Raw genomic sequence first — 13,903 nt, forward strand, 5'->3', positions numbered from 1 at the left:
CTAGTGCAAAAACCAAAATGTGAAAATGATCATAGTATATTCTAATAACTAAAATATAATTAAAACACAATGACAAGAAGGAGCAGTTCGAGTGAAAGTTGGAGAGGGAAGAAAAGGCCAGATACTAAATCAAATCATCAAAGATTGATGACTATATTGTATTGAACTGTATCTTGAAGATAGTGGGAAGCCATTGAAGAGTTTTTAAGTAGGGAATGACAGGCTTCGATTTATTTTTGAGGAAAAAGTATTGAATAGGGAGAAATGCATTAGAAAGGTTAAATTTGATAAGAACGGCTAGAGTGTGGGAGGGAGTAATGGATAACTATTGCAATGATTCAGAAAAGTAATGAAAAAGAGGGTAAGTTTTAGCTATAATGACTGATTAAACATAGGTGATGAAGGAAAAAAAGAATCTAAAACAACCCCCACCCCCCACCGCCAGTTTCTGGATTGAGTGATACAAAATGTAAAAGACACAGCAGGCTTCAATAATATGATAAATTCTATTTTTGGATAAATTGAATTTAAGATAACTATGAGACATTAAGTAGAGAGATCTATTAGGCAGTTGAAAATACGTACCTAGGAGTTGAATGAAAGCTCACTATAGAGATTGATTTTGGTAGTAGCTAAAAATATGAAAATGAGAGTTTCCATTTTCAGCAATTAAGGACTAGGTTCTTACAGCCCAAACATCCTACAAAGAACACAACAAAGGCAAGCCACAATTTTTAAACACCATCTGTTCGAAGATAACCTGAGATCTAGGATTTAGGGAGATTGGATTTAAGGAGCTAAGATTCCAGAGTTGAAAACAAGGCACAATACAAGCTTTTGGCATAGCTTTTCCACCAGATGCATTTTCTGAATCACAAACAGCAGATGAGAGGTTAAGAAGCTGAGAGGAGTTTCCAGTGTTCTTTTGGGTTGTGGAGACAAGTACTTGGAGCTCAGGCTCACTGAAAAGTGAGAAACTCATAAACATCCAGAATTCTCTGTCGTGTTCGCTACAAGGGCTATATCCTAACAGTGAAAGTGAGCAAAGGCGGGCCATCCCTCTCACAGACCTATGCTGAGACCCAACCAGCTCAGTTACAGATTGTACTAACGGGAGCTTCTCTAAATCTAACACTCTACCAAAGCAAAAATTTCAAGAGGAAAATAGCATTATCCTGAGCATCAAGTTATCACTAAGGTTTTGCATACACAATGGGGATTCAATCAAAGCCAGAATTTAAAGGGCCACCTGGGTGGCTCAGTTGGTTAGGCGTCCGACTTCAGCTCAGGTCATGATCTCACAGTCCGTGAGTTCGAGCCCCATGTTGGGCTCTGTCCTGACAGCTCACAGCCTGGAGTCTGCTTCAGATTCTGTGTCTGCCTCACTCTCTGCCCCTCCCCTGCTCATGCTCTATCTCCCTCTCTCTCTCTCTCAAAAATAAATAAACATTAAAAATTTTTTTTTAAAAAACAATTTAAAAAATTAACTGAAATCCAATAGAAACCACAGGCCCACAATAGATCCAAATAACAGAATTATAAAATCTTAAGATTTCAGCAGAGAAATGAAAATTATAAAAATGAAATAGAAATGAGAAATGACATAACAAATTAAGATCTAAATATGTGAATGTAACAGCTATTAAACATAACTGATAAGGAGGGGCACCTGGAAGTCGGCTAAGCGTCCGACTTCAGCTCAGGTCATGATCTTGCAGTCCGTGAGTCCGAGCCCCACGTCGGGCTCTGTGCTGACAGAGCCTGGAGGCTGCTTCAGATCCTGTGTCTCCCTCTCTGTCTCCCCCACTCCCACCGCCCCCCCCCCGCCCCAACTAGCAATCTCTCTCTCTCTCAAAAATAAAAAAACATTAAAAAAATTTTTTTAAAAACATAGCTGATAAGGAAATCAGTGAGATAAAAGAAAAAGTAGAAGGAAAAATCAGACTAAAGCATTGATAAAATGATCAAAAATGCAATGTGGGGAGTGGGAAGAGTAAGAGACCTATGGCACTGATGAAAAATTCTAATACCATGTATTTAGAATTTCAGGAGAGTAGAGATAAAAGCAAATAAGTCATGGCCCGTGGGTTCAAGCCTCACATCGGGCTCTGTGCTGACAGCTCAGAGCCTGGAGCCTGCTTCAGATTCTGTGTCTCCCTCTCTCTTTGCCAATCCCCCACTCATACTCTCTCTCTCTCTCTCTCTCTCTCTCTCTCTGAAAAATAAACATTAAAAAATTAATAATGTAAAAAAATATCAAATCATAGATTCAAGAAGGGTTATAATCCTAAACTTAGTAAATACAAAGAAACGTACATCTAAGGACACATCATAGTAAAACTGCATAAAAACAGCCACAGAGAGAACAGTCTTTTTTTTTTTAACATAATTTATTGTCAAACTAGTTTCCATACAACACCCAGTGCTCATCACAAGTGCCCTCCTCCATGTCCATCACCCACTTTCCCCTCTCCCCCATACCCCATCAATGCTTAGTTTGTTCTCAGTCCTTAAGATAAGGCCTCTTATGGTTTGCATCCCTCCCTCTCTGTAACTATTTTTTCCCCTTCCCCTCCTCCATGGTCTTCTGTTAAGTTTCTCAAGATCCACATATGAGTGAAAACATATGGTATCTGTCTTTCTCTGCCTGACTTATTTCACTTAGCAAAATACCCTCCAGTTCCATCCACGTTGCAGCAAATGGCCATACTTCATTCTTTCTCATTGCCAAGTAGTATTCCATTGTATATATAAACCCATCTTCTTTATCCATTCGTCAGTTGATGGACATTTAGGCTCTTTCCATAATTTGGCTATTGTTGAGAGCACTGTTAAACATTGGGGTATATGTGCCCTTATGCATCAGCACTCCTGTATCCCTTGGGTAGATTCCTAGCAATGCTATTGCTGGGTCATAGGGTGGATCTATTTTTAATTTTTTTTGAGGAACCTCCACACTGTTTTCCAGAGCAGCTGCACCAGTTTGCATTCCCACCAACAGTGCAAGAGGGTTCCCGTTTCTCCACATCCTCGCCAGCATCTATAGTCTCCTGATTTGTTCATTTTAGCCACTCTGACAGGCGGGTATCTTAGTGTGGTTTTGATCTGTATTTCCCTGATGATGAGTGATGTTGAGCATCTTTCCATGTGTCTGTTCGCCATCTGGATGTCTTCTTTGGAAAAGTATCTATTCGTGTCTTCTGCCCATTTCTTCACTGGATTACTTGGTTTTTTGGGTGTGGAGTTTGGTGAGTTCTTTATAGATTTTAGATACAAGCCCTTTATCCGATATGATATTTGCAAATATCTTTTCCCATTCCATCGGCAGAAGAATGAAACTAGACCACTTTCTTACACCATACACAAAAATAAACTCAAAATGGATGAAGGACCTGAAATAGGTGAGACAGGAAACCATCAAAACCCTAGAGGAGAAAGCAGGAAAAAACCTCTTTGACCTCAGCCACAGCAAATTCTTACTCGACACATCTCCAAAGGCAAGGCAATATAAAGCAAAAATGAACTATTGGGACCTCATTAAGACAAAAAGCTTCTGTACTGCACAGAGAGAGCAGTCTTAAAGTAAACAAGGCTAAAAGACATTTTACCTTTAAAGAACAGCAACAAAAGAGAATAGTAGCCGATTTGTTAACAAATGCCAAAAGTCATCAGCATTGATTTGAAAGTTCAGTAAGTGTTCTTAAGACAAAAGGGAAAGGCTCCCACATGGAAACTTAAAGAAGTAGGAAGGGAAAAAGTAAATATGAAATAGCATAAATATCTGAGTAAAGATTAATGAACGTGACTATATAAATAATTTCTAGGCATACTAAAATATATTTAAAAGAGAACTTAAATAGCACAATACAGGTGATGAATGAGTTAATATGTTCTAGGGTCTTTGCCTTGTCTGGAAAAAGGTAAAGAACTGATTTATAACAGTGCTTAATAAGTTGAGGGAGAGTGGATATTGTAATCACTTAAAGAATAATAAGGGGCGCCTGGGTGGCTCAGTCGGTTAAGTGTCCGACTTCAGCTCGGGTCATGATCTCAAAGCCCATGAGTTCGAGCCCCGCATCAGGCTCTGTGCTGACAGCTCAGAGCCTGGAGCCTGCTTCAGATTCTGTGTCTCTCTCTCTGCCCCTCCCCTGCTCATGCTCTGTCTCTCTCTGTCTCAAAAATAAATAAAAACATTTAAAAAAAAGAATAATAAAAGACTGTATAGCAACCTAATAGTTTATAAAACAAATAAAAATGTGAGAAATCCAAAAGAAGGCAAGAAAGGAAAGAAAAGAAATAGAACAAAGGAAGACAAACTAGTATTAGGGTAAATATTAAAGCAAAAAAATTCTTAAGATGAAAAGGAAATTTCATCAAAAGTGTCAATCCATCAGGAAGACATAATTCTACATTTGTATGTAAATAATGACACATCATTAAAATACATAAAGCAAATATTGAACTAAAATAATGAATGGACCATCCATGATTATACTGGGAAAATTTTCATAACTTTTCTCAATAATTGATGGAACAAGCAGACAAAAAATCAGAGTATAGGATTGAATAAAACATGATAGTATCCACCCACCTGGATGGCAAAAACATATTTAAAAAGAATGATAGAATCAACTCTTTTGGATCATGTAAAGAACCTGCAACTTATATACCCAGCTTTTAGAAACACATAAATTGTTACAACCACTTGTGATAACAGTTTAAGAATATCTAATACTAGAAACTCCATTCCTAGGTTTATAGCCTGAAAACTAGTACATATGTTCAACAAAAGACAAGAGATTCATAGAATAATCATAGAATCAGAATTCCAAAGCCCAACTGAAAAAAATCTAAAATTCCAAATCCAAATACTCATCAATAATAGAATTGATTAATATTGAACAAAAATACCAAGCACCAAGTATTATATACTTCAGGATTCAATTTGCTTAAAGATCAAAGCAAGTAAAAGACCTTTTGGAAGTCAGTCTAGTAACTTTGCAGAGGAAAGAACGGATATTAAACATCACACTTCTAACTAAGCCACAGGTCAAACAAGAAGTCTCTAGGGGAATTTAAAAAAATCATTGCATTTTTACATTAACAATGAACTAACTGAAAGAGAAATGAGAATTCCATTCACAATAGCATTAAAAACAAAATACTTAGGAATAAATTTAACCAAGGTGCTGAAAGATTTGTACACTGAAAACATTAACATTGAAGAAGACACAAATAAATGAAAAGATACCCCGTGTTCTTGGAAGAGAAGAATTAATAGTGTTTATAAATATCCATACTATTGGGGTGCCTGGGTGGCTCAGTCCATTGAACGTCAGACTCTTGATTTTAGCTCAGGTCATGATCCCCAAGGTCGTGGAATCAAGCCCCTGTCTTGAGCTCTGTGCTGAGCTTGGAGCCTGCTTAAGATTCTCTCTCTCCCTCGGCCCGTCTCCCCGGTTTGTGCATGCTCTCTCTCAAATAAAACTGAAAGTATATTTTTTTCCATACTACCTAAAGACATCTACAGATTCAATGCAATCCATAAAAATTCCAATGGTATTTTTCTAAGAAATAGAAAAAACTATCCTAAAATTCATATGGAATCACAAAAGACCACAAATAGCTAAAGCCATCTTGAGAAAGAAAAACAAAGTGAAGGCATCACACTTCCTGATTATAAGTTAATTTAATTTATACTTGTGTCCCCTACTTTTCAAAAGTCCATGTTTTGTCAGTTTGCTTTTATAAGAGATCTACATTAGTGCCTGTTTTCACTAACTGAAAGAAATCCAAAGGTTTTAGTTTGGTTTATACTTTAACAAAAAAGGACAAAAAGTGAAAATAATGTTTAGCATTTGTTTTGCAGTGAGCCATTATACAGACATTGTGCATCCTGAGCAGCAACAGAAGTTCTGCCATGTTCCTTCCCCAGAGAACTATACTTAGCATCTCAGCATCAAGCCACCGTCACTTTGAATTGTGTCTGTGAGCATCTGTGCTTTATCTTGATTTATATTGTGTATCCATTAGCAAGATGTATCCTAAGTTGTCAGAAAAGCCTAAGAGGAGGTTATTTTGGGGGTCTGGAACATTCAAAATGTTTTCCACATGAGTGAGTGGTAACTGTTTCTTTGATTTATGCCATTTTGGCTTAGGAATTAAAATAGTGTGGTACCAGCATTAAGATAGACATAGACCGATGGAATAGAATAGACCGACGGAAATAAATCCTCACATATTCAGCCAATTGATTTTTGACAAGGTTGCCAAGACCATCCAATGGGGAAAGGACAGGATTTCTTTAACAAATGGTACTGGGAAAACTGGATATTCACATGCAAAAGAATGAAGTTGGACTCTTATATACAAAAATTAACTCAAGGTAGAATAAGACTTAAGCTTAAGAGCTAAACCTATAAAATTCTTAGGAAAAAATATTGTGGAAAATTTTCATGACAGATTTTTCAACAATTTTATGGGTATGACACCAAAAGCACAGACAATAGAAGAAAAAATAGATAAATTGAACTACATCAAAATTAAAATCTTTTTGTGCATCAAAGGACACTACCAAAAAGTGGGGAAGAAAAACAACCTACAGAATGGGAGAAAATATTTGCTAATCATATATATGACAAGAGATTACTATTCAGGATATAAAAAAAGTCCTACGACTCAACAACAAAACATTCAAAAATGGGCAACGGATTAATAAAAACTCCTCCAAAAAAGGTACAGATGGCCAATAAGCATATGCAAATATGTTTAACATCACCAGCCATTAGTAAAATACAAATCAAAACTACAATGATATACTGCTTCACACACACTAGAATGGCTATTATTTAAAATAAAATAACAGGGGCGCCTGGGTGGCGCAGTCGGTTAGGCGTCCGACTTCAGCCAGGTCACGATCTCGCGGTCCGTGAGTTCGAGCCCCACGTCAGGTTCTGGGCTGATGGCTCAGAGCCTGAAGCCTGTTTCCGATTCTGTGTCTCCCTCTCTCTCTGCCCCTCCCCCGTTCATACCCTGTCTCTCTCTGTCCCAAAAATAAATAAACGTTGAAAAAAAAAATAAAAAAATAAAAAAATAATAATAAAAATAAAATAAAATAACAAATGTTGGTGAGTCTGTAGAGAGTCGGAACACTTGTGCTGTGCTGGTGGGAATATAAAATGTAGTCTCTGGAAAGCAGTGGAATTAAACAAAAAAATTAAACATAGCATTACCACACATTCCAGCAACTCCACTTTTAGGTGTATATCCCAAGAAATTGAAAGCAGGGACTCAAACAGATACATATAAACCAATGTTCAAAGCAACATGACTGGCAGTAGGCAAAACATGGAAACAACCTAAATATTCATCAACAGATGAATGGGTAAATAACATGTGGTCTGTACATCCAATGAAGTAACAATTTAGTTTTACAAAGGAGTGAAATTCTGATGCATGCTACAGCATGAATGAACCTTGAGAACATTGTGCATAGTTAAGTATTTAGACATAGAGGGGTAAATATTGTATGATTCCAATTGTAAGAGGTACCTAGAATAGTCAAAATCATAAAGGCAGAAAGCAGAATAGATGTTACCAGGCACTAGGAAAGAAGAGGGGAAGTTATATTTTAATGGATATGGAATTTATGTTGGGTATGATGAAAAAGTTTTGGCTACAGGTAATGGTGATGGGTATATAGCATTGGGAACATATTTAATGTCACTGAATTGTACACTTACAAATGCTTTAAATGATAAATGTTACATATATTGTAGCACAATTTTTAAAGAAGATAATACAATAAGCTTTTAGATTTTAATATAGGTGAATATCTTCATGATCTTGAGGCAAGATTGTGGTCCACTCTATATGTGCAAATGTCATGTCCCATTGAGAAACCCAGGCCCAGCAATCCAAATGTCCACAAGAAACCAGGTATAAAACTTTATAAAGTAGTAGCCAGATGATATCTTAGAGATCCCAAGCCTTCTATAAAGTCCCTTAAAATCAGAATTAAGAAACCAAATCACAGAATTAGCCAAACAAACAAAACCCCTTAAAGTTTGTAAGCTAAATTGGTAAGTTTAGTTCAAGGATCTTTCTAATTGTAGTTTCTGAAGAGATTGAAAATAGAAGGGACCCTAGGGAAGAATATCATTTAAGACCAAAACATAAGGCCATGGAAGGGAGTCCACAGAAGCCCAAAGAGAACAAGGAGCAAATCAAATGTTGGAAAGTAAAGAAAGACATTGACAAGTGGTACAAACAAACAAAAATACAGTTGTTTTAACCATATGTATTTCTAGCCCCTACAATTAACACTTAAACATAATTTCTAGTACTTCCAAGCCACATTTGTATTATTTTGACTAAAAAATTATTCCTGGGACGCCTGGGTGGCTCAGTTGGTTGGGCGTGGGACTCTTGATTTCAGCTCAGGTCAGGATCCCAGGGTCCTGGGATCGAGCCCCACATCAGGCTCCAGGCTGAGTGTGGAGCCTGTTGGATACTCTCCTTCCCTCTGCCCTTCTCCCGTGCTAGCATGTGTGAGCTCTCTCCTCAAAAAATAGAAGTATAAGTAAGTAAGTAAGTAAGTAAGTAAGTAAGTAAATAAATAAATAAATAAATAAATAAGGTTATAAACGGCACCTGGTCTCAAGGAGTTGGCGCTCAAGTTAGGATTCCAATATATTAGCCGTTGGGAGCTGATGACAACAAATTTGAAGCTTGTATTACACGATTTCGTACATGTGGGAGGTACACAGAACATAGATTATTTCAGGGTGCAGAAAAACAATCTAAAGAGCAGGGAAGATAAATATTTTGCCCCAAGCATTCATGTATCTAATAGGAGAGTTAAGGACCAAGGCCCAGGTTTACCGACCAGTACGGTTTCTGCTACACTGCGTCGAGATTAAAGGTTGAAAGACTTTCGCTGACCCCAACCTAGCAGAAAAGGGGAGATGAGGACATCTGTTTGATGGGGAGGTCTCTGTGGAGGCGGCCAGGGAATCAGGGAAAGGCCCAGATCCGTGGTCAGAGCACCAGGCAGGAAGAGCTTGGCCTGAGTCAGCTCTCATCTCACGCCCTGACAGTGTCCTGGGAGCCTGCGCTCAGCAGAACTTGGAGGCCCCCGCCGTGCAGGGGTCCGCGCGGGGCCCCTCGCGCTGCGCCCACAAGCCACGCTCTTGGCTCCAACCGCAGCGTTAGGGCCCCGCGAGGGGAAATGAGGGGCGCCGCTGAAGAAGTGGCGCCCACTGGGCAAGTGCCGCCCCCAAGACTCCCGGAGCTGGACGGCACCGAACTAAGGGCACCACCTGTGAGATCGAGCCCCTCTAGCCCTGTGATCAAGTGACCGCAGGGATCCATGGTCCGCGCGCACCACTCTCAGGGCAGGTGTTCCCAGTGCTGGCTCCTGTTCAGGTTTCAGTTCTGTGCCAATTTCTCTCATTTGCTCCCCCTCCCCCAATACAATCCTACAGGATTGTTTTTTGTTTTTGTTTTTGTTGTTTTTTGTTGGGGGGGGGGGCGGGTTGCTGCTGAGGAAACAGCCTTTGAAAGAATAAGTGATATGGGCAAGACCACGTAGTAACTTGTAAGGACAAAATTTGAACTTCAGTTTGACTCTTTCCACTATGCCTTTCTACATTTTCTCAGTTGCAAACGCTGACAGGCCATGTCAGGGGCAACTCAAAGCCATAAGATTTCCTGGTTTGTGTAAATGGAAGGTAAAGTTTGTAAGTGAGGAATCTGAAGACCCGTCTTAGACTTAAGGTATGGTTATAGATAAGAGGCTGGAGAAAAACAGAAGAGCCATCAGCCATTGGAGATTCTGGAGAGCAGATTCTCAAAGCCGTGTGAGAAAAGTTAGAAGACGAGGCCATTAAAAAAATAAAAAGACTTTCACTGCAAGAAACAGAAACTCTCTGTTACTAGTTTTAGCACAATGAAGATATATTTATCGTAATATAAGAATAGCTATGTTTACATAATGTAAGGGCAAGAAGTCAACCAGTTTTCCAAAAGAAACTGGAAGGGGAAGATTGAAAGCCATCAGAAACACAGGAAATTCTGTTCCTTGTCCGTCTCTTCATTTCTCTGGGTGTCCTTTCCATTCACCTCCCTCCCAAAACTCACCTTCTCTCCCACTTTGTCCATTACGGTGGGGCGTGACAAATCACATCTCCCAAGGTCTATCTTCTCATCAGGAGACCAGCGCAAACAATCCAGGAAAGAGTATACTTATACTATGGACCCAGTTCAAGTTAGATGCTCACCTTTGGCCCAATCAGCTAGGATCAAGGAAAAATCCTCATGGATGTTAAATATGCAGTCTAGGGAGGACTGATAGGAGTTCTATAGAAATCTCAAAGGTTATCCACAATTGAATGGTAGCTGTCTGTTATTTTTAATTGTCTTATCTATTGAACACCTCCCCTGCATTTTTGTAGATCCCTAACTTGTGAAGCTCACCTTTCCAAAGTAGAATATATGACATTTTATTTTTCAACTTCCCTTGCAGCCAATATAGGCACATGGATAGATTCTGAGGGTACCCCTGCGCCAGGTTCTAATTTGGAGAGAAATAGCGTGGAGTGAGGGAACAAAGCTCAGCAAACAAAAGTCCAATCTCCCTGACATCATGAAGGTGGGGATATGGGTAATTGCTAGAGGGATCGATGGATCAGGGAAGCCACCACACAACAATTTGCTACAGTCCAGTTTAAGGTTGGAAAATGAGTAAGACTATTTGAGAAACAATTATTGGATTTTTTTTTCAAGATTGCAATCTTGATGGTTTGAGGAGAAACATTCTCTCAGGGGACTACAAAACAGTGAAAAATTGGCAACTCTAGGGGTAGATGTTCCTCTTAATTTTAACCCAAGAAAATGATTAAAATTAACTTGTCCTTAAATTTTCCTGCAGAAAAGAAACACATTTCATCCTCCCATTTCTCTATTGTATCTTAGTGAAAAATGCCAAGACGTCGTCTGTGGATAAGAGAAGAAACAAGATTGTTGGGGGTAAGAGCAAAATGCTTCTTGAACAACTAAATGCCTGTAGTGTCGCAATTTCTAAATGCAAAACTGAGGAGACTTTAACCACCTCTATTGTGAACTTTCCAAACGGAAGAGGGTTAATGGTCACGTCATGCCTGCATTTTCCACATGCAAGCCGATCATCTAAACTGTACATCGGGCTAAAGCTACATAACTTTAAATACTACATTTAAATAATTCCAAACCATTACAACTTAGTCACACTCCAAGAAAAATATACTCTGAGTTATGGGTAGAAACTCCCTTTTGGGCATCTAGAAATTATTTCATGTTAAGCTAATGATAACACGGCCCCAAATGAGATGGTCAGATTGTAGAAACTGTATTCAGGAGAAGCTGCCGACATAAAGCTTTGTGGCCAGTGATCATAGTGGCGATGTGTTCTTGACTTCATCCCCAGGACATGCCACTGTTTTCCCAATCAGCTCCCAGCAAATGTAGCAGGCTATCCTTTCGCATGATCTCCCCATTTTGCTGGGTGATCGAGTCAGATTAGGAATCAAACCAACAGGATTAAAGCTTGGTCCAGGAATATTCCCAACATCTCAAGTGTATTATTGCCTTCACTTATTTAAGATCTACCTCATCTTCTGACAGAATTGGACGAGGACTCTACGTTAAAGCACGCAATGAACCCAAAATTTCCTCTCCTCTTTCCCAATAATATGATATTAAAGGTTTTTATTTCTGACCTTCTTGCCCACTTATCTGGGCAAGGATATTGAGAAGGAATAGTTAAAGTGTGTCTGAGAATAAATAGGACGGTTGCTGGCTACATTACCGCCCTTCTAATGAGATCTACCATTACCCAAGAGTTCAGGTCTCATTTCATTTAATAAAACATTCTAGCCTCCAGTTCCGGTTTCCAAGATGGAATAGACACACTTCTCCCTATTCCTATCACTAATTACAGCTAAAACTTTTGACAGATATAAGAAGACTCTTAGCAGTAACAAGGCCATACCCCCATGTCCTTGCCAACACAATACACACGAAGATTTGCTGAAACAGAAGATTTAAACTGTACTAAAATACAGAAGCATAAAATTTACCATCAAACCCATTTTTAAATGTACAGTGCAGGGACGTTAAGCACATCCACACTGTTGGGCAACCATCACCACTGACGGTTTCTCCACAGAACTCTTTTCATCTTGCAAAATTAAAACTCTGTACCTATTAAACAATAATTCCCCCACTCCCTCTCCCTGCCCATGGCCCTTAGCAATAACAATTCTACTTTCTGTCTCTATGAATTTGACTGCTGTAATACCTCAGATACTTGGAATCATGTAGCACGTGTTCTTTTGTGATGAGATTCTTTCACTCAGCATAATGGGTCCCAGGTTCATCCGTGATGTAGTTGATGTGGAATCTCCTTTGTTTTCAAGGCTGAATAATACTCCGTTGTATGCATAACTACACTTTGTTTATCCATTCATCCGCCAATAGACACGTGGGTTGCTTCTACCTTTTGACTATTGTGAGTAATGCAGCTAAGAACATAGCTGTAAAGTAGCTCTTCAAGTCCCTGCTCTCAACTCTTATATATATACCTAGGAATGGAAATGCTGGGTCATAGAGTAGTTCTATGCTTAACCTTTGAGAAACTGCCAAACTCTTTCCCTAGCAGCAGTAACATTTTACATCCCACCAACAGTACACAAAGGGTCCAATTTCTCCACATGGTCTTCAACATTTGTATTATTTTTGATGATCGCCATTCTAATAGCTATAAAGTGGTGTGGCATTGTAGTTTTGATTAACAATTCCCTTAAAATTAGTTAGGCTGTTGAGCACCTTTTCATGTGCTTATTGGCCATTTCCATATCTCTAGAGAAAGGTCAAGTCCTTTGCCCATTTCTTAGTTGGATTGTCTATTTTTGTTACTGTTGAGTGGTAGGAGTTATTTATATATTCTGGATATTTACTCCTTCCCAGATATATGATTCACAAATCTGTCTACCATCTTGTGAGTTGCCTTTTCACTCTGTTGATTGTGTTCTTTGGTGCACAGAAGTTTTAAATTTTGACATAATTCAATCTATCTATTTTTCCAAAAATTATTGCCAAATCCAGTGTCATGAAGCTTGTCTCCTATATTTTCTACTAAGTTTTTGTTGTGTCATCCCAGCCTATTGATAGTGATTTGGGGGGCGGGGGGATAAGAAACATGTTTTGGCCTAAGGCACATATTATACCAAGGTCTAGTTCCTCATTTTGATATTATACTACAAATTACATAAGATGTAACCACTGAGAGAATCCAGGTTCAGGGTGCACAGGACCTGTACTATTTTTGCAAATTACTGTGAATTTATAATCATTTAAAAATAAAAAGGGTTTTTTTTCTTATTATTTAAATTCAAGTTAGTTAACATGTAGTGTAGTACTGATTTCAGGGGTAGAATTCAGTGATTCATCACTTAAATATAAGGCTCAGTTATCATCCCAACAAGTGCCCTCCTTAATGCCCATCACCCATTTAGCCCATCCCTCCATCCATCTCCCCACTAGCAACCCTCAGTTTGTTCTCTGTATTTAAGAGTCTCTTACGATCTGCCTCCCTCTCTATTTTTACCTTATTTTTTTCTTCCCTTCCCTTATGTTCACCTGTTGTGTTTCTTACATTTCACATATGAGTGAAATCACATGACACTTGTCTTTCTCTGACTGACTTATTTCACTTAGCATAATACACTCTAGTTCCATCCACATTGTTGCAATGGCAAGATTTCATTCTTTTTGATCGATGAGTAGAATTCCATTGTATCTATATACCACATCTTCTTTATCCATTCGTCAGTTGATGGTCATTTGGGCTCTTTCCATAGGTGGG

At 38.8% G+C, this 13,903-nt stretch overlaps 1 protein-coding gene across 7 annotated transcripts in view; it reads left to right on the forward strand.

Annotated features, from left to right (window-relative positions):
* Positions 1 to 9,189: 9,189 nt before the first annotated feature.
* The window catches only part of LOC123601763 (membrane-spanning 4-domains subfamily A member 14-like), a 28,318-nt gene continuing 23,604 nt past the window's right edge, over positions 9,190 to 13,903 (forward strand). For 4 of the 7 annotated variants that reach the window (XM_045485390.1, XM_045485391.1, XM_045485392.1 and 1 more), the window contains exons 1-2: positions 9,190 to 9,598; positions 10,975 to 11,028. In XM_045485390.1, the coding sequence (XP_045341346.1) occupies positions 10,981 to 11,028 (48 nt within the window). In that variant the 5' untranslated portion in view covers positions 9,190 to 9,598; positions 10,975 to 10,980. Of the gene's footprint in view, positions 9,599 to 10,525; positions 10,652 to 10,930; positions 11,029 to 13,903 lie in introns of all 7 variants that reach the window. The other 3 variants (XM_045485388.1, XM_045485393.1, XM_045485389.1) reach the window with 2 other exon arrangements.

The sequence above is a fragment of the Leopardus geoffroyi genome, chromosome D1 (assembly GCF_018350155.1).
Source record: "Leopardus geoffroyi isolate Oge1 chromosome D1, O.geoffroyi_Oge1_pat1.0, whole genome shotgun sequence".
NCBI classification, from domain to species: Eukaryota; Metazoa; Chordata; class Mammalia; order Carnivora; family Felidae; genus Leopardus; species Leopardus geoffroyi.